General features: G+C 39.7%; 1 protein-coding gene across 2 annotated transcripts in view; it reads left to right on the top strand.

Annotated features, from left to right (window-relative positions):
- Positions 1-19,133, top strand: part of LOC109938948 (copine-8) — a 307,311-nt gene that overhangs the window by 186,818 nt on the left and 101,360 nt on the right. For both annotated transcript variants that reach the window (XM_048610427.1, XM_048610428.1), the window contains exons 8-10: positions 3,524-3,627; positions 7,456-7,560; positions 11,757-11,798. In XM_048610427.1, the coding sequence (XP_048466384.1) occupies positions 3,524-3,627; positions 7,456-7,560; positions 11,757-11,798 (251 nt within the window). The remainder of the gene's footprint in view (positions 1-3,523; positions 3,628-7,455; positions 7,561-11,756; positions 11,799-19,133) is intronic.

Here is a 19,133-nt window from a genome sequence, read left to right as displayed (position 1 = left end):
TCTCCAGCATCTGCAATTCCTACTATCTCTACTCAATGCAAACACAAGCTTTTGTTCCCTCACGGTTAATTGTGTTCCCTTACTCTGAAGAATGGAGGTAAGAAGAGTCTATGCAGATTGGAAACATGCCCCAAAAACTGTGGGTGAGGAGAGAGAAAGCGGGAAGATAATATTTAATAATATTTAAAAATGCATTTTCTTCCATTCCCTTTTTCGGCCCAGCAAACTCTTAGGCATCTTTAATCGGCCTGTTTGGATGTGTTATGACCCATCTCTAGAGTAGGTGGGATTTGAACCCAGGCCTTGAAACTACGACTGTGTCAAAAGACCTCTTTAACCTTTTAAAAATTGATACACAAATTTATTATTAATTGAAAGTATAATCTTATTGTTCTATTGTGTCTAAATCTTTGATGAAGTCAGCATGAAGAATTTTGGATTTGTCATTTGTGCTGTGGTATTTTGCTTCTGGTCCCTATTTAATATGCATGTCACATGGACGAAGGTAAATAAGCCCCTCTCCAGTGCTGTTTAAAAGTATGTTTTAGTGGACCCCCAGAAAATTTCTTTGTCTCTCTTTTCGTTCACAAATTAAAGGTGCAATTTAACCAAATATATCAAGATGATAGTGTCATTATAGCATAAAACAATTAGTAAGTCCCAAGATATGGTTGTTAGTATGCCTGTTAGCTTGAATCAGGCACTTTCTAACTGTCAGATGAAAGATAGAGTCCAATTAGTAGTTCTGCACAGATTTTGGTTCTCAAACACCTGCTGATTGGAGTAAAACTGAAGTGGCTTAAAATATCACCTATAGCCTTGCATAATGTCTGGAAATTACAGTGGCAAGGAATAAGCCTTATAATTTGTGATTAATTCTAGTTGTGCTGATATCAACTTACATTGGGTCACACTGATATCTCTTAAAATTCAAAGTTCTTAATACCAGACGCAAATCATTAAAAATCATGCTTAACCTTACATTTGAAAATTTAAGATGACATGTTACATAACAAAACAAGATTTCTACTTTTTTAAATTTGGCAATAAAATCAATAGGAAAATTTAATATTAATTAAATTAATATAGACTATATAACTATTCTTAATTATTTAGATGGTATACATAAGTCTGGCTTTAAACTATTTATGGCATATTAATACGCTGATTACGATTCAAATCACAGATTTAAACTGACGTTTCCTGTATCATACATGGATTTTGTCTTAACCTATATATCCTACGAACAAAGTAATGCTGGTTTGAAACAAACGCAGAGAATGCTGGAGAAACTCTGCCGGTCTGGCAGCTTCTGTAGGGTGACTCGATCCCCTACAGTTTGCCTACTGACATAATAGATCCATAGAGGATGCCATATCCCTGGAACATCTGGACAACAAAGACACCTACGTCAGACTCCTGCTCATTGACTACAGCTCCACCTTCAACACCATTATCCCCTTCAGACTGATCTCAAAACTGTCTGACCTTGTTCTCAGCTCTGCCCTCTGCAGTTGGATCCTCAGCTTTTTGACCCATGCAATCAGTGAGGATAGGTAACTGAACCTCCTCCACAATAACACTCAACACTGGAGGCCCCCAAAGATGCATCCTCAACCCCTGCTGTACTATCTGTACACCTATGACTGTGTTGCCAAATCCTGAATGAACGTCATCTACAAGTTCGCTGACAACACCACCGTAGTGGGACGGATGACAATGTTGAGTCAAAATACAGAAGGGCAATAGAGGGCTTGGTGACATGGCGCAATGAAAACAGGCTGTATCTCAATGTTGACAAAACTGAAGAACTAATCATTAAGTTCAGAAAGAAAGGAGGAGAACACGCCCCCATCTACATCAATGGAACTGGGGTTGACAGGGTAGAGAGCATTAAGTTCCTTGGAGTGATGATAACCAACGACTGTCCTGGACCTCCCATGTAACTGCGACAGTCAAGAAGGCACAACAACACCTTTTCTTCCTTGGGCATGTCCGTAAGGTCCCTCACCAACTTCTACAGATACACCATTGAAAGAACAACGGCCTGGTATGGCAACTGATCTGCCCAGGACTGTAAGAAACTACAGAAGGTGGTGTGCACAGCACAAGCCATCACACAAGCCAACCTTCCATCTATGGACTCTACTTACACGGCTTGCTGCCGCAGAAAGGCGGCCAACATCATTAAAGACCCATTGCATACTGGTAATAACCTCCTACAACCTTTTCCATCAGGCAGAAGATACAGAAGCCTGAACACACACACAAGCAGGTTCAGGAGCAGCTTCTTTTTGGCCACTATCAGACTGTTGAATGGACTCTAGCCTCAAATAATATAACCTGCAAAGTAACCTATATGCTTCTAAATCTTTTTGATCTGTACATCCTTTGCTTGCTGTGATCTGCCTGTACTGCTCGTAAGCAAAGCTTTCCATTGTATTTCAATACACATGACAATAAAATCAATCAATCAGGAGTTAACATTTTAGAGGAATTTCTCCAGCATTCTGTGTTTGTTTCAGATTTCCACCATCCACAGTATTTTGATTGTATTAAGTGATGCTGATTTGTTCAGTTATGTGTAAGACCAGAATTTCTTTTATGAATGAGTTGCGACTGTCAAGGAGCTTTTATAACTTATTTCACATGTATTGAAATAAGTTGAATTGTTCAACTTGGCGAGGTGCAATTTTAAACTTGTAACATAGGGCAGGCCAATGTATTACCAAAGCATTGAAAAATATGAAGACTAAAGAATCAATGTGTATCCCAAATATTAATTTCAAGCTAGCAATTTCACAGGCACCTTACTTTTTCTTTTGAATTGGCTATATACGTTCTACCCTAAATAGTTAATATGCTGTTTGTAGTATGCTTGCTTACATTTTAATTAGCTTAATAGGTATAGACTAAAAAAATAAAATTTATGTTGTAATGCTCAATCGCCTTCCATAGAAGACCTGAAGAAGCATTGTATAATTCAGTAGAGAATGTAAATTGACCAGCCGGTCTGGCAGCATCTGTGGAGAAAAAGCAGAATTAATGTTTCAGGTCCAGCGACCCTTCTTCAGAGCTGGAGGGAATTGAAGATGGGACACTGGACACAAAACATTAACTCTGCTGCCAAACCTGCTGAGTTTTTCCAACAATTTCGGATTTTGTTCGATTTTCAGCATCTGTAGTTCTTGGCTAATTCAATTAGAGTAAGAACAAAGGTTCACTTGGGTTATTAGAGAGCCAAACAAGTCAGTCTTGAAACAATACTTTTGAGATCATCAAAGAAGAATTGTACATTTTGCAATAGTCATGCTATTCAGTGCTTTCTTTCACTGCCTACTTTCATTATTTATTTATTTTCAACCATTTTTCGTACACTCATAATTGATGTATTGGGCTTTCCACAGACTTTTCATGTGGTTTTATTTATTGACTTACCATTGAATCCTTGGCAGCATCAATGATTGCGTAGTAAATTTTTGATTGCTCCCTTTCACACTCGATCTTTTCCCTACTCCTTTAGGATGTTGCGGTGATGCAGTTTTGTGCCAACAAATTAGATAAAAAGGATTTCTTTGGAAAGTCAGACCCCTTTCTTGTATTTTACAGAAGCAATGAGGATGGAACGTAAGTGATATATTAATGATTTTTTAAACTGTAGATTGATTCCCAGATATTGATCATGCAAGTGGTGTGAATTCCTTTGTAATTTTATTTTGCCTCAGAATTTGAAGGAAATTACTTCAAGCTGCCAATCTTTACTTCCTAACAGCTTGTTTATAACACTTGCTGATGCATGCAACACATCCATAACAAGCTGCAATTCTTAGGTTGTGTGGGGAAATATGAAAGCTGCATAATAGTCTGACCTGATGTGCAATTTTCTGATACAGAATGACAAGACAGGTTATGAATCAATTTTATTCCATTCCCCTTTTTTTTACCATTTTCCATTACTTCTCATTAATAATTGAAGAACGTTTTCATATAACACTTCAGTGACTTACAAATTGCTTCACATTTTGGGATCATGTTGTCACAATAGATTTTCTGATGGTAGTGATTTATTATACCTTCATATATAATAAAGGATCTATCTGTAAGCTGGAATAATGTCATTGTTTAGAAAATAATTTAAATATCTTCCAGACTTTAACTGTAAGGTTCGTTCCAGTTTGACTGCTTTGCATAATTCACACCGACGATTTATCCTAAAGCTATGGTATTGCTTCCAAAATTTGAAATATGGGCTCATTAACAGTTTTGATGATCTGAAAAGATTCAGCACAAATTAAGCAGGCACAGAGCAATTTTAAATATGAATCAGCCACTTAATTCAGTGCAATTCCTCAGCTCAACATCACTCGTCTAATTAGTACTCTAATGTTTTCTCAATTTCAGTTACGTATCCACCTCCGCCTGTTTTATCCAATGTCTTTAAGCTGTGGCTTCATTGCTAGTATTTCTGAAACCCTTCCTCTTTCACTTTTTTGTTGACACGGAACACAGTTTGTTCAAAACCCATCTCACTGACCTCTCAAGTTCTACAGGCAAGACGAAATCCAATCTATTTAATACCTTCCCATTGGCATTCTGTTCCACACTAAATCCTGATCATGACAATCTCAGTGATTTCTATTGGTTCCCTGTCACTCTGGGCACCAGGTTCAAAATCTAAGACCTTGTTTAGAAATTCCACATCTCCCTCATAAACCCCTCTGCTGCGCCCCCACCTCCTATGCATGAGTTCGCTCTTTCCCTGCCTCAATGTTTTCTTCTCACCTTACATCCCACTCTGCACCCTTCAGTCCTCCAATTTTAACCTGCCTTTCAGGCCCTGATGTCTCTACTGTTGGAGTGTACACTTCATTTACCTCATCTCTACTATTTGAAGCTCTCTGTTTGAAAATATTGCCTTTTCTGCTTTTCTCCCTCCCCCGCCCTCTTACGCATTTCCCTCGCCCCACGCCCACCTAATTCTTCTGTTACCATTGATATCCATTTCTCCCAATGTGCACTGTCTCAAGCCTTTAAGGGCACTTGATAAAAGTGAATTGTTTTATACAGCATCCTGTAATAGAACTCCTGGACTTTCTACAATCCTTTCTTTTTCCACATCGATTAAAAAATATTCCTTAGACAGGATCTCTGTCATCTTTCTGATGGCAGTTGCGCTGACAATGGTCGCTCATTGGGAGAGATTTCAATCAATGTGATTCTACTCTGAGGTCACCTCAGTCCATGCACAGACAATTTTCCTTTCTATTTTACAACATAGGAACAGGCTTAGGCCATTCAGCCCCTTGAGCCTGCTTTGCCATTCAGTAAGATCATGGCTGATCTGTGGCCTAACACCATATGCCTGCTATGGTCCAATATCTCTTGATATCCTTGCTTAATAAAAAAAATTGTCTATGTCAGATTTAAACTTAACAATTGAATTATAATTGATCCCATCTGAGGCAGAGAGTTCCGAACCTCCACTACTCTTTGCATGTAGAAGTGCTGTCTAACATGACTCCTGAATGGCCTGTCCTTAATTCTTAGATTATGCCTCCTTGTTCTAACCAGTGGAAATAGTTTAGCTATATCTACTCTGTCTTTCCCTGTTAATATCCTGAAGATCTTGATTAAATCACCCTTAACCTTCTACATTCTAGAAAGTAAAGATCTAATTTGTATAATCTCTCCTCATAACTTAACCCTTGAAGTCAAGTATTATCCTTGCAAACCTGCATTGAACTCCCTCCTTCCTGTGCCCAGATCTGGTCACAGTACTCTAAGTGGGGTGTAACTAGGCTTTCATATAACTGCATCCCTGTACTCTAGTGCTTTTAGATATGAAGGCCAGCATACCATTAGCCGCCTTGACTATTACCTACACCTGTCCATGGCATTTTAAAGAGCTATGCACCTGAACCCCCAAACCTTGTTGGGCATCCACTGTATTTAACTTTGTGCCTTCTAAAACAAAAATACCAAGATCTATCCTTTCTTGGTCCCAAATGGAGAACCTCACACTTATATTAAAATCCTTCTGCCACAGCTCCGCTCATACACCTAATCTATCAATATCCTGTTGTAAAATTAAGCTGTCCCCGACACTAACTACGACGCTGCCCAATTTTGTGTCATCAGCAGATTTGGATATTTGGCTTTTTATGCCATTTTCCAAGTTGTTAATGAATATAATGAATAATTAAGGCCCCAGGATAGATCTTTCTGGGCACCACTAGTCACATTCTGCCAATTTGAGCACTGACCCATTATTCCAATTTTTTGTTTCATGCCATTCAACCAATTTCTTCTCCATGGCATGACTTTCTGGATGCATTTGTTGAAGGGGTTAGGCTGAATCTGTGGATTATTTACTTGGAGTTACACGCTAAATAAAAAAACGTAACAAAGAGACCTATTGTGCTTTCATATGTCACAGTCCGAGTATTGAGTGTGTGAACTGAAACTTGATATAGATCCAAAAGTGAGGCACACAATTGAAGCCATTACTTAGGAATTTATGCATTTTCTTTTCATATGGGAAGGAAACAGCCTTTATTAGTTATGCTACTAAGTTGTCAGCAATTAATTTTTAAAATTTCCGGATTCATTAACTTTGTATCTTAACACTAAAGCATCACATTTTAATGCTTTTGGTCATAATACTTTATTATAGTTGAGCAAGATATACATAGTGTGGAAAAGGAAATATCATTGTGGATTTTTCATTGTTTTCATGCTAATTTATATATTTTTTTACACTGTAAGTTTTGTGCCTAACTACTTGTACCTAAGATGGCGCCATTAAAGGCAGCCATTGTAGAAATTTTTCACTGTACTCCTGTACTTGAGTGCTAGAGTACATGTGATAATAAAGGATATTCTGATTCTGAAGTCCCAGCATTCATTAAGTTAGCCTGCCCGCAGTGCATTATGGTACCAAGGCTTGTTCTGATTCTGCCAACTGGCCACTGAATTTGCTTCCACGCTACCCTCTGCCCAGCTCTGTCAATGTCTGTCCTTAGAATAAACTAGATGTTTATCTTGCACGTGAACATTATAAGAAAAGAACTCTGTAGCTGCTTTAACCAACTGATGATAAACACAAAACAAAATACACAGTTCCCAGCAAAAAATGGTTGTCTTTCCCATAGCATATTTGCAGACTAGGTGGGGTGGAAGAAACTGGTACTTTTTATTTAATCATTCTGGTTTGACATCTTTTCATTTTTATCGGCTGTGATATAATACATACAATGAATTGGTAAGGTCCTAACCTCTAAGATTCAATTCCTGACTTGAGCTCCTACCACTCATACTAATTCATTGAATCTATGCTGTGGTCCATTTGGACTTAATTTTTCCAATCAATGAAACAAACACAGAGAAAATGAGAAAATTCTTACTGCTAATTTGTTATGACTATTTCAGACTATGTTTTAATATATATATTCTCAGGTTTACCATTTGTCATAAGACAGAAGTTGTAAAGAATACCTTAAACCCAGTGTGGCAGGCCTTCACAATCCCTGTGCGTGCGCTCTGCAATGGGGACTTTGACAGGTAGGAGCAATCAATCTCTGTCTGTTTATAAATTCAGCTTGAAAATCATTTGTGGCTTTTTTAAAAGGTGACAAATACAAGATGAGTTTACATAAATGTTAAGCTTTGGCACAACATTAGTTTCTGTTGACAGGCATCTCCCAGACCATTCATGTATATTTAATATCATGCAGATCTGAATATTTCTGAACCGCTAAATGAGTTCTTCAGTTTGGGACACTGTCAGTCAATCATTTTATACATTTAAAATGCTGCAGATAAGTATATGTGTTAGACAGACATTGACAAGCATGAAGCAAAGACAGAGTAGTTTTAATGGGGATTTAACACTATATTTGAATGTGACCTAACAGATGTTCCTAGGAGACAACATTGTAGCTCACCAGCAAGAAGACCTTTATTAAAAATGCTCACCTGAACATGGAGTCAGGAGGAAAGTCAGTGTTCCTCCCAACTTCAAATAAAATGATTTACTGCTTCTTTCTCCAGTCCCAGCCAGTGCTACTCTCCTTTTCAGTCACCTCATTTGCTTTTAGCTGTCTTCTGTTGGTCACTGTTGAGGTCATTGTTTCTGCTATCAATGCAGCAATCTGATCTTTGAAAATTAGAGTGACATTTAATTCAGGTTATGGGGTTCTTGTTCACTGGAGATTCAGTGAAAGCTCCAACTTTTCTCCTTCAGGAAAGGCCTTCTAAATTAAATGACCTTCAGGCATTTAAATAGTAGCGTGTTTTCCCGGGAATCAGGGATTGCATGGGCATAGGTCCTGCTCCCGAGAGCTGCTGGCCAATGAGAAGTTGACTGCTCTGCATACAGTGGAAGTATATGCACCAAGATCAATGAGGGATTCCAGGGCAAAGGTGACTGAGTGTGGGATGGGTGTCATGGGTCAGGGTCAGACAGGGAGAATGTGGCTTCAGCAAGGGTGGAGTGTTCTGGCCAATCCTCCCCTTCCTGATGTCAGGCCCCTTGATCACCCAATGAGTGCCTTTGAAGGAAGAACTCCACCAATGGGAGTCCAGAGGTTTGCTGTTTTGGATTTTCTGTATAAGTCTTGGCCACTGCTGGTTGCACACCACAGCCAGCAGAATGAAACACTGAGGTGGGCATTAAGTGCCCATTTAATGGGCTCACAGGCAGCAGAATAGATAAGCTGACCATTAGCCTGGCTGTGGTGGACTTTATCAAGGCAGAGGTGAGAAGATGATAAGATCCCCACTCATTATCTTCCAACACAATTAAATGCCCCTTTGCATCCAAACCCACCTCAGTGGAATGAATTAATTTCTTCCCATTGCCTTTTACCATGGATTTGAATGATTATTGGGGGTATGCAGGAATGTAGAGGTGGATTTAAAATCAGAGCAGCACAATCTTATTGAAAGGTGGGGTAGATTTGAAGCGCTAAGTGGCGTACTCATATTCCATGCTCATATGTTTGACACACTACATGCCCATTAATTTTCTATAGCTCACTTACTTGATCATGATGAGACTATCAGATCAGCCAGAATCTTGTCACATGGTGGAGCAGGCTTGAGGGGAAGATTGGCCTTCTGTCGCTCTTAATTCTTGCGGTCTTGTGTGAATACGACCGATTCAGGGATTGTTCCCTCCAAACCTACTTGGAGGATTGGAGAATGCTACAGAGTTAGAAAGCAAAGAGGCTTTGGAGGGAGTTGGACATGAGATGAGGATTTTCAAATTTGAAGCCTTGGTGGACTGGGAGCTAATGTTGCTTAATGAGCATGGAGTGAATGTGATTTAGCCCAAGTTAAGATATGAGTAGTAGAGCTGTGGATGAGGTCAGGTTGAGAGAGAAAGAATGATGCGCTGGTTGGATTTGAGTAGCCAGATCTGTAGCTGACCAAAGCACGGATGAAGTTTTTAGTACCAGCTTGCCTGAAGCGTTTGAGGAGATGTGTGATAATAGAGGTGGAAGTAGATGGTCTTAAACAGTCTTAACAACTATCCACTGTTGGCATGGAACAATGTAGTTCTTCCCTTTGGCCACTGTCTGTGTGTGAGCAATTCCATCAATTCTATGGAGATAGCAAGAACTACAGATTCTGGAGTCAGAGTCAATACAGTGTGGAGCTGGAGGAAAACAGCAGGTCCTGATGAAGGGTGTAAACTGGAAATGTCGACTTTCCTGCTCCTCTGATGCTGCCTGACCGCTGTGTTCCTCCAGCTCCACACTGTATTGACTCTGTCAATACAATGACTGTTCATGTAAATTCAGAATTTTTTTTGGGTCAATAGTAACAAAGACAGAAATACATAGCTATATATTTTATGACCTTCATTTACCAAGTAATTGTAGTTTCACAAGATATACTAAGGAATCTGATTTTCTCATGGAACTTTATTCTCTTTTTCCTTTCAAAGGGTTAGGGTTTTCTCCAAGATCCAACCCAAAATGACACAGCGATCAGGCATCAAAATCTGCCATCATGTTTCCATCGAAAACATATATTTCCCTTCTTCCATCTCCTCAGAATCACTGCTGGCTGATTTTTACTTAGAAAATGGAGCCTAGGTTCTGAGCATTGTCTCTCTTAAACCTTTGTTCCTCAGGATTTCTTAGTGAAAGTTTGACTCTGGCTGAACAAATTTCTTTCCAGTTTGTCTAGCAGCATCAAATTTTGTGGGGCTCAAATTGAAACCAAGGCCTAAAAATATTGTAGCTTTCTTCTTCTGGACTCTCTTGCTTTTTTCTTAGCAAGCCTTGCCACCATCCGGTCATGGTCCTGCTATGGCATGGCCAGATCCTTGTTGGTAACAGCAGTAATAATCCTTGGTGCTCATGTTCAGTGATCTCTAATCTTTAGAGTCACCATGGGTGTTGGAAAGACAGGCAGAATTGCTGTCCCAACGATAATCTGATTCATAAGGGAATATGTATGCAGGAAATATACCAAAGAATAGATTTTTATCTTGTGTAGCATACCGGAACAGATTTAATATTATTTTTCAGCATTTTTTTGCTTCTCAGTCTATTGTTTTTCTGCAGTATTTTTATACCCTTCATAGCACTGACAATGTATACCAAAATACCTGTCATCTCTCTCCCTGTCGCTACCATTTCTGTTTTTTATGCTTTCTGTCAATTAGGTGCCTTTATTTTACTTAATTTGCTTTTGCTGCCATTTGACTTTCTCTCAATCACTCTACGTATTGATGGTAAATTTGTGATTCTGGTTTTGCTGAAATGATAGCACTTGCAAGTCTTTCAGTTTGAAATCCTGTCTGGAGGAGGATAATGCTGATAGCTAGTGAGATTCTCATTTTTGCAGTAAGTTTGAAAGTGAGCAACAAAGCAAAACAAGGAATGTAAACTTCCCAAATTTACTTTTGGATATCCAATTTTTTACTATTTATATCTTTATAACAATGATTTTGGCTTCAGCAGAAGTATCGTGGCCAATTATGGATACTGTACTTTGAGAAAAGTGCCAGGCCCTTAGAAAGTGAAGAGGAGATTAATTAGTGTGGTGCCAGGGATGAAATATTTCAATTATTATTGAGAAACTATGTAAACCAGTGTTGTTCTCCGTACAGCAGAGGAAAGTAATAGAGGCTTTCAAAATTCTGAAGAGTTTTGTTGGAGTCAGTGAAGAGAAAGTGTCTGTGACAGAAGGGCTGGTAACCAGAGGATATAAATTTCCATTTGATGCTGCTAGACCAACTGGAAAGAAATTTGTTCAGCCAGAGTCAAACTTTCACTATGAAATCCTGAGGAACAAAGGTTTAAGAGAGACAATGCTCAGAACCTAGGCTCCATTTTCTAAGTAAAGAACAGCCAGCAGTGATTCTGAGGAGAGGGAAGAAGGGAAATATATGTTTTGGATGGAAACATGAATGTGGGTTTTGATGCCTGATTGCTGTGTCATTTTGGGTTGGATCCTGGAGAAAACCCTAATGTTTTCAATCTCTGTGCAATTGACAACCAAGTTGCTTTGCTTTCCTAGTTGTTAGTTATTTTACAAACTTTGTTTTATTTTATTGAACAAAGTACAGTTTAGACTGGATTTTTTTCAAATACCTGGTTGTGTTATACAATTCATTTATAATTATAATGTGAGACAATTTTTTTGCTAGATGATGATTTTGCAAATCTACTCGAAACAGTTGTTTACTGATGGTGAAAGGAGGAATAATATAAATGTGTACCTTGTTTATATATTGTTGACAGAACTATCAAAGTGGAAGTGTACGACTGGGACAGAGATGGAAGGTAGGACTCTTTGTTCTTGTTGCTTTTTCTCCCATCCTCAGCTAAGGACAATATTTTCTTTTCTGACCGTTTAGTTTCAAATTACAGTTCGCAAAGCCAAACAAATCAACATTGCCTTTTTCACACCGAAATTGTATATATGGATCTGAAATACAACACAATCCCAGCAACACTGGAGAGCCAACTTAAGGTTTAGGTGTATCCAGAAAAGAATTTTGCCTTTTGGGAACATGCGTTATGAAACTACACTCTCCATGACTGTTCAGCCATTAAACTGAATAGACCAAGAGTGGGAATTCATAATATTGGATTCTGGATGACAAAATAAAACTCATCTATTTGTATTCTTGCAATCTTTTCTTTGTGTATCTTTGTTTCCTTTACCATTTGGTGTGTTTGTTTTCTCTGCTTGCTAATGTACAAGCACTTTGTGCATAAGCATCATCAGTTTCTTTTTGAAAATTCTGCTAATGCTGTGGTTGCACTTCCCCCTATTATCATAGACTTGCCTGTGGTCCACCTCTGATTTCATCTTCAAAATGCCCAAATTTCCTGGAATTATTAAAGTTCAGTGATGACAAAATCAGATTATGCTGTCACAGGCAGGTGAATGGACCCTGATAATGATTAACATTTCTCCTTCAGAGCAGACAAAATGCTTTGGCCTAGATTTTTGAAATTATTTTCAATCACTGATAGTCTGTTTTGTTGGATCTAATAATTGTACTCATTTAGATATGATTTTCCCTTGTTATTTTACAGCATTAACACTTTATTCAGGGTTTTAAGTTTTGTTATGATGATACTCAAGAATTGCTTTGCTATTATTTTTAAAACTGAAAAAAAGATCATTTGATAGTGGCTGTAAGTTTGAGTTATATCATCTTTCACCTTAATTTTGAAAGAGTCACAGAGAAAATAGTTAATGGATTTGGCTATAATTTTGTTTTTGGTAAAATGTCTATTTAGGTTACAGCTGGGAATGTTTTATCTCTTGAATGGTATGAAAATGGTTATTTTCTCAGAGTTCCTCTTCTGGTCATCATAAATCTGTCTGAGGCCGGATTTTCATGTCTTTCTCTGTGTTGGAATGAAGGCATGCTGGCAAAAAAACCATGGAGGACTAGAACTGATTCCAGGATTCCTGGTCCATATTCCTATCATTGGCAATGCATAATGGTGAGGGTTAGTCAGTTTATATGTGGCGGTCCTGGTGTTGCTGATTTTTATTATGGGTGTGGGTATATCAGAACCCCTGCAATTTTAATCAAGGCAGTCCAGTTTCTGCGGGAGTCATGGTGTATACCAGCTCAGAAATGTCGCCAACTATGGATGACCCTAGTCTGGCATCTGAAGCCATTTTACAGATAACTTGGAGAATTTTTAACCAACTTCATATGTCATACTGATTTACTGTATGATAAGTTAAATATGTTTTTAGTTGAATGTTTCATGATAGGGCTCGACTCTTAAAAGTTGAATCATCATTAAATTGCCCAAAATTGTAAAAGTGCAAAGTCTTCATTTGCATTAAAGTACATTTTCCACTGGATACAGTGCTCTTCTGCATTGAGCAGTGTTGATAGTAAGAATTTATTGTCTGTAGGTTGTCTCCTGTGATTTAATATTTTATTGAATGAAAGCTCAGCCATTTGCTTCCCTTCTTCAAGTTGAGTTCTTTGATTTGAAGATTTGATCTACTCAGTTCTGGGTGTTCTGCTTGTCATCATTCAATACAAGCTCATTATGAATGCCTGTGTGAGTTTCATACTCCACTAATGGGTTCAGTTCAGCCAACATTATTGATACAGCTGCAAACGGGTCTGAGAGTTTGATTATCATGATGCATTTTGGGCCATGTTAATATCAAACTCAAGAATTCTTTATATAGTGGACAATGGGTGAATGATATTGGGATGGGGATTTGGTTTGAGGGTCACATGCAGGTGAGAGGTATGAGGGAACAGGGCAATGAAGATTGGAAGGAATCTTACTCATCTGTGCTGAAGTCCCAGGGGATAAAGATAAACCTTTTAGCCTGTTTACATTTCTAATTCCAGCCTAAATTCCCTATGTTGAAAATAACAATAGCTGGCAATACTTATCAGGAGGTGGGATCATGACACTGAATAATTTTATAACCCCCAATTCTTTCTTCCTAGATCAAAATCTGATCCCTGGTCTCACTGGAGTTGACAGACAAAATTGATGGCAGGGCAAGCTTACAGAATGTTTAGCTTTATAAATAGAAATTCAAATTTCAAAGTCAAACCTCAGTTCAGAAAATAAGAGAGGTTCTTTTAGAGGATAGAGAGGAGATTGGCTAAAATGGTATTGTGTAGAAAAACTAGTGAAACTAGAAATTTTCCCTCTGAAAGGCTGGTGGAATCATTTTCAGAAGGAACTTTAAAAATGGAAGTGATGTACACCTAGAAAGGAGATTTTATAGGGCTATAGGGAAGAGTGGTGCAGTAGCATTTTATAAGGTAAAGTTATAAAATAATTAATGCTGGAGAGTGCATTAAGCTCCACATTATTTGATGCCATACGCACTTGGGAGATAAAAGGCAGAATATCTTAAGATTTTGTTGGGTGAAGACCCATATCCACAATTCTTCCAATAGCCTTCAGTTGTAATAAAACAAAAGCAAAGTATTGAAAATGTTCCTAATCTCAAATAAAATGAAAGTACTTGAGAAATTCAGTATGCCACAGGAGCATTTGTGGAGAGGGAAAAACAGAGTGAACAGGCAGAATCTATTGGGGCCTTAACAATGTGTGCTGCGGCACGATTTGAGGCAGAATCACGAGACACGTCTAGTAAGTCTACGTTGACGTTGGGAGCAATTCACAACTTCTTATGCATCTGCTGGCTGTTGAGGTGGGTTTCTTGCAGACAGCAGTGAGTTGCCAAGTAAGGAGCTTATTGCTTGTTCAAACCTTATCAACTGCATATCTCATCTCATTAATATGCAGCTCCCTATCTTACCAAAAGAACTGAATAAGTTAGATGCCAATAATTCTTGACATGGAAATTAGAGTAGGTGCCTGGTGACTTCAGCTCACTGGCTATGACGAACCTCCATGCTGTCCAGTATAAAACAGCATCTTGGGGCATGGTCCAAGGCTACTAGCCACATGCATGACTCCTGCACAGACATTGGCATCCAAAATTTGCCAAACCACTCAGGATCTTCATGGCAGCTCTCCAATCTACCTGTGGACTCCTTAGAGAGCACAGAACTGCATTTCAGGTGATTCGCATTGAAAGGCTGCTTCATGGACACTTTGTGCATGTGGGCAGGCATCCATCTCAGGGATTGCACCAGACTGCATCTCTGGGCTGCTCGCCTCATCTCGTTTTCTTTTCCCTTGCTTGCTTTGTGCCTACCTGCAAGCTTGCAGCATTGTGCCTTGCCTTGGTGTGCCAATTAGCTCAGTCACACAACCAGGCAGCTTGCCCTGCTGGTCAGCAGTCTTTAGTCAAGGGAGCAAACATTTTCTTAGTGTGCCGTGTCACTGCTCCATGTGCCAGCAGCTTACATGGCAAACACACTGCGTGGGCAGCAAACTGTTAGCCATGTTTCAAAGTCTTAGAGGAGGAGTAGTTCTCAACAAAATCCATGACTGTCAGTCAAGGCTTCCTAGGACAATTAATCAAGGATAACTTCCCATACCAGTGTAGGAATTAGCTACAGTCAAGCATCTGGTTAGTCCAGGGCTTGGACATAGAATCATAGAATCCCTACAGCGTGGAAACAGGTCCTTTGGCCCAACAAGTCCACACTGACCTTGCAAAGAGCATCCCACCCAGACCCATCCCCCTTCCCTTTCCCTGTAACCCTGCATTTCCCATGGCTAACACATCTATTCTCCAGATCCCTGAACACTATGGGCAATTTAGCATGGCCAACCCCCTCGCCTGCACATCTTTGGACTGTGGGAGGAAACTGGAGCACCCAGAGGAAACCCATGCAGACACAGGGAGAATGCACAAACTCCACACAAGCAGTCACCCGAGGGTGGAATCGAACCTGAGTCCCTGGCGCTGTGAGGCAGCAGTGCTAACCACTGAGTCACCATGGCACCATTAAATCCTGTGGCTCAATAGTGGCCATTCAGAGGGGTAGGGCTATCACAGTCAGGGAGATGTACGGCCACCAGTCAGAGGACAACTGCCAAGGGAGGGAGACTTGGGAACCTGTCCCTGTTGATTGGGGGATGGAGGCTGAGGAGTGGGGAATGACATTTGTGAAATGGGACAACTGTATTTGCAAGAAGGGGATATGGTATAACATTGCTGTAAATGGTCCAGTGTGAGAGGGGAACAAAAACATAAATTGCTGGAAAACCTCAGCCGGTCTGGCAGCATCTGTGGAGAAAAATCCAACAGAACCATTTTGAAGAAGGATCACCGGACTTGAAACATTAACTCTGATTTCTGTCCACCGATGCTGCCAGACCGGCTGAGTTTTTCCAGTAAATCCTGTTTCTGTTTCTGATGTCCAACATCCACAGTTCTTTGTTTTTTATTTAGTGCAGGAGTGGGTTTGTCCATGGTCAGGAGCATCCTGGCTTCAAATGTGGGGCAGTGATTGACCAGACCCGGCATGGTGACCTCTTATGTCAGGAGTGGATGGGGGGTGGGGACCAGTTGCAGGTCTGTGGAGATGGGTTGGGTATGGACTTGAGGAGGTGTAAAGTCTAGGGGCCATAAGGAATTGGATATGGATGTTTTGGGCCTCACCACCACATACAGGCAGAGGCTGGAAGGCACTTTCTGAAGATTGCCAGCTTGATGGAAGGTGCCAGTGAACAATTAAAAGTAAACAATGGGGAAGAAAATGGCTGCAGTCACATGTGCAGTGGGCACATTAAGTGTCTCAAACAATGAAGGACAGACCTACAAGAACTATGCTTTAGACAGCAACATCATTCACACAGAGCCATGCTCTCCACAGGACACAGCCCTGCAGGCTCCCTGATCCCTGGTGATCCTAAAGCATTGACTCTCTGTGTGCTGTATACTTCCCTAGCCCACGTATTGCTGAGCGTTGCAGTCACACCATCACATTTGGACACACCCGCTCGGGAAAAGTGGAGAATATTTTCCAACAAGGAGCAGTGGTGCAGCAGAACCTAATATACATCTTGTCCATCTTGCTTCCCCATGTCGGAGCAGGCTCTCAACATAGACATCAATCCATGGTACATTCTGTTACATTTGCTGTTTTTCAGAGTCAAACAAGTGGATCTGCTGCCAGTTAAATTTATGCAAACTCGAAGTTTTATATAGTGCCACCAAACTTATTTTTCTTTCTTTCTTTCCCTCCCACTACGTCAACAGTCTCTAAATGCTTGAACTACAAGATTACTTTTTGAAATTAAGTGCAACCCAAGATCTGCCCTGTAGTAAATGTAGAACAGTTTATTTTTAGTGTCATATAAATGTAAAATTGAGTACTTATCATTATTCATTTTGCCCTCTACTCACCAAGTCTCAGTTTGATACCTGTGAGTACATTGTCAGTGCTTTGAAGTCTGTGTTGCAGTCTGAGATGGGTAGTCATACACAGTGCATCAAATGGGTATCTGTGAGGTGGGTGATCATCTTCATTTGGGAGAACACTATCTCACAGAGGTATGTGGAGTCAAAATAAGCTTTTACTTTAAAAGTGCGGGACGATAAGAGTAGGTATTTTTCTCAATTTGAGACCCCAAAAATCACTGTCCCTTGATCTGATTTTCAGCTCAATATAATTTTGCATGTTATTGCTCCATTATCAGCTCCACTGTTCTGTAAATCAAACACCTGATGGAATTTGCTAGTCAATCCACCCACCTGAAGGAATGAATTTTAGACAAACATAACGACTCATTTCAAGTTCCTGAGATTGCCTGTTGAATTTCACTGCTCATTTCCTCAGGCATACACAGAAGGTTTCTAGATGGAACTGTTATTCTTTATTTTTGATCTTTTTTCTGTAGCAATTTCTCCAGACTCAGGAAATGTTACAACATTTTGTTTTTTAATTGGGTGGATCACAGATCCAGTTTCAATTCAAATGCATTCACAGCACTGATCATGTGCGCTAAATGTCTCACCTTTCCCTGCAGTTCACATTTCAGTTTGTTCAGTTTTGACATTCTGTCTTTTTAAGGAACCTGATGTTGAGCAATCACACATTGTCTGACAGCTCACTGCATAATTCAGTCCTTGATTTAAGAAAAGTGATGATTTCAGGCAGATTTAAAAATCTTTTACAGCATCTTACCTTGACTTAACCACCTCACATTAGCATGAAGGATTAGTGCACTGTAAGCAGCATCAAATTCATCGAATAAGGATTTAAGTTAATGGTCCTGAAGGACCTTTGCTGAAATTGAGTTTGCAAACTTAACAACAACTTTAATTATATTAGAAAGGTCCATAACTTTTCTCACTTATGCTTGCTGCTGGATTATACAGTGATAAGTGACAAAAGAGGGGAAATCAAGATCATTTTCTGCAAAACACAACAAAATATGCATTTACAGCAAGGATGGCTGGTGTACATTACACATTGCATGGAAACTCTTAATGTCAATACAGCAAATCATTCAGAACATGGAAAAGTGTCAGTCATCCATGATATTTTATAATTGCCCAAACAATGAAATGGGTTTATTTAACCTGGAATAGCTGGTTTGATAGGAGACCTGACAGAGTTTTCGAGGCAAACCCAATATATTATGTTATGGAATCATAGAATCCCTACACTGTGGAAGCAGGCCATTCAGCCCATCGAGTTCACACCGACCCTTCAAAAGGCATCCCACTCAGCCCCAGTCCCCTACCCTATAACCCTGCATTTTCCACGGCTATTCCACCTAACCTACACACCCCTGGACACTATAGACAATTTAGCATGGCCAATCCACCTAAACTGCACATCTTTGGACTGTAGGAGGAAACTCAAGCAGACGGGGGGAGATAATGCAAACTCCACCCAGACAGTCACCTGAGGCTGGAATCAAACCCAGTTCACTGGTGCTGTGAGGCAACAGTGCTAAGCACTGAGCCACTGTGCAACCTCAGAACCACTGTGCCACCCCTAATTGCGTACGGTTTTATATTACGGCATCTACAAGTGTGGCATGTCTGAAAATCAAAGAAGATAGACGCTGTGTTGATGTATTCATCAACAAAGGCTTAATCAGGATAGGATGGGCTACCTTTTTATTTGGAATGGTTTTTTTGTTTTTGACGAAAGGCGTAGGAGTTGTTGAGTTTACCTAAACTTGTACATAATGACAGGAATTGTTACTTGCTCAATGAACTGATTATGGCAAAGC

This window comes from Rhincodon typus, chromosome 22 (genome assembly GCF_021869965.1).
Source record: "Rhincodon typus isolate 14 chromosome 22, sRhiTyp1.1, whole genome shotgun sequence".
Lineage (NCBI taxonomy): Eukaryota > Metazoa > Chordata > Chondrichthyes > Orectolobiformes > Rhincodontidae > Rhincodon > Rhincodon typus.
Note: the sequence above shows the minus strand (reverse complement) of the source record. Positions and strands in the feature narration are given on the sequence as shown.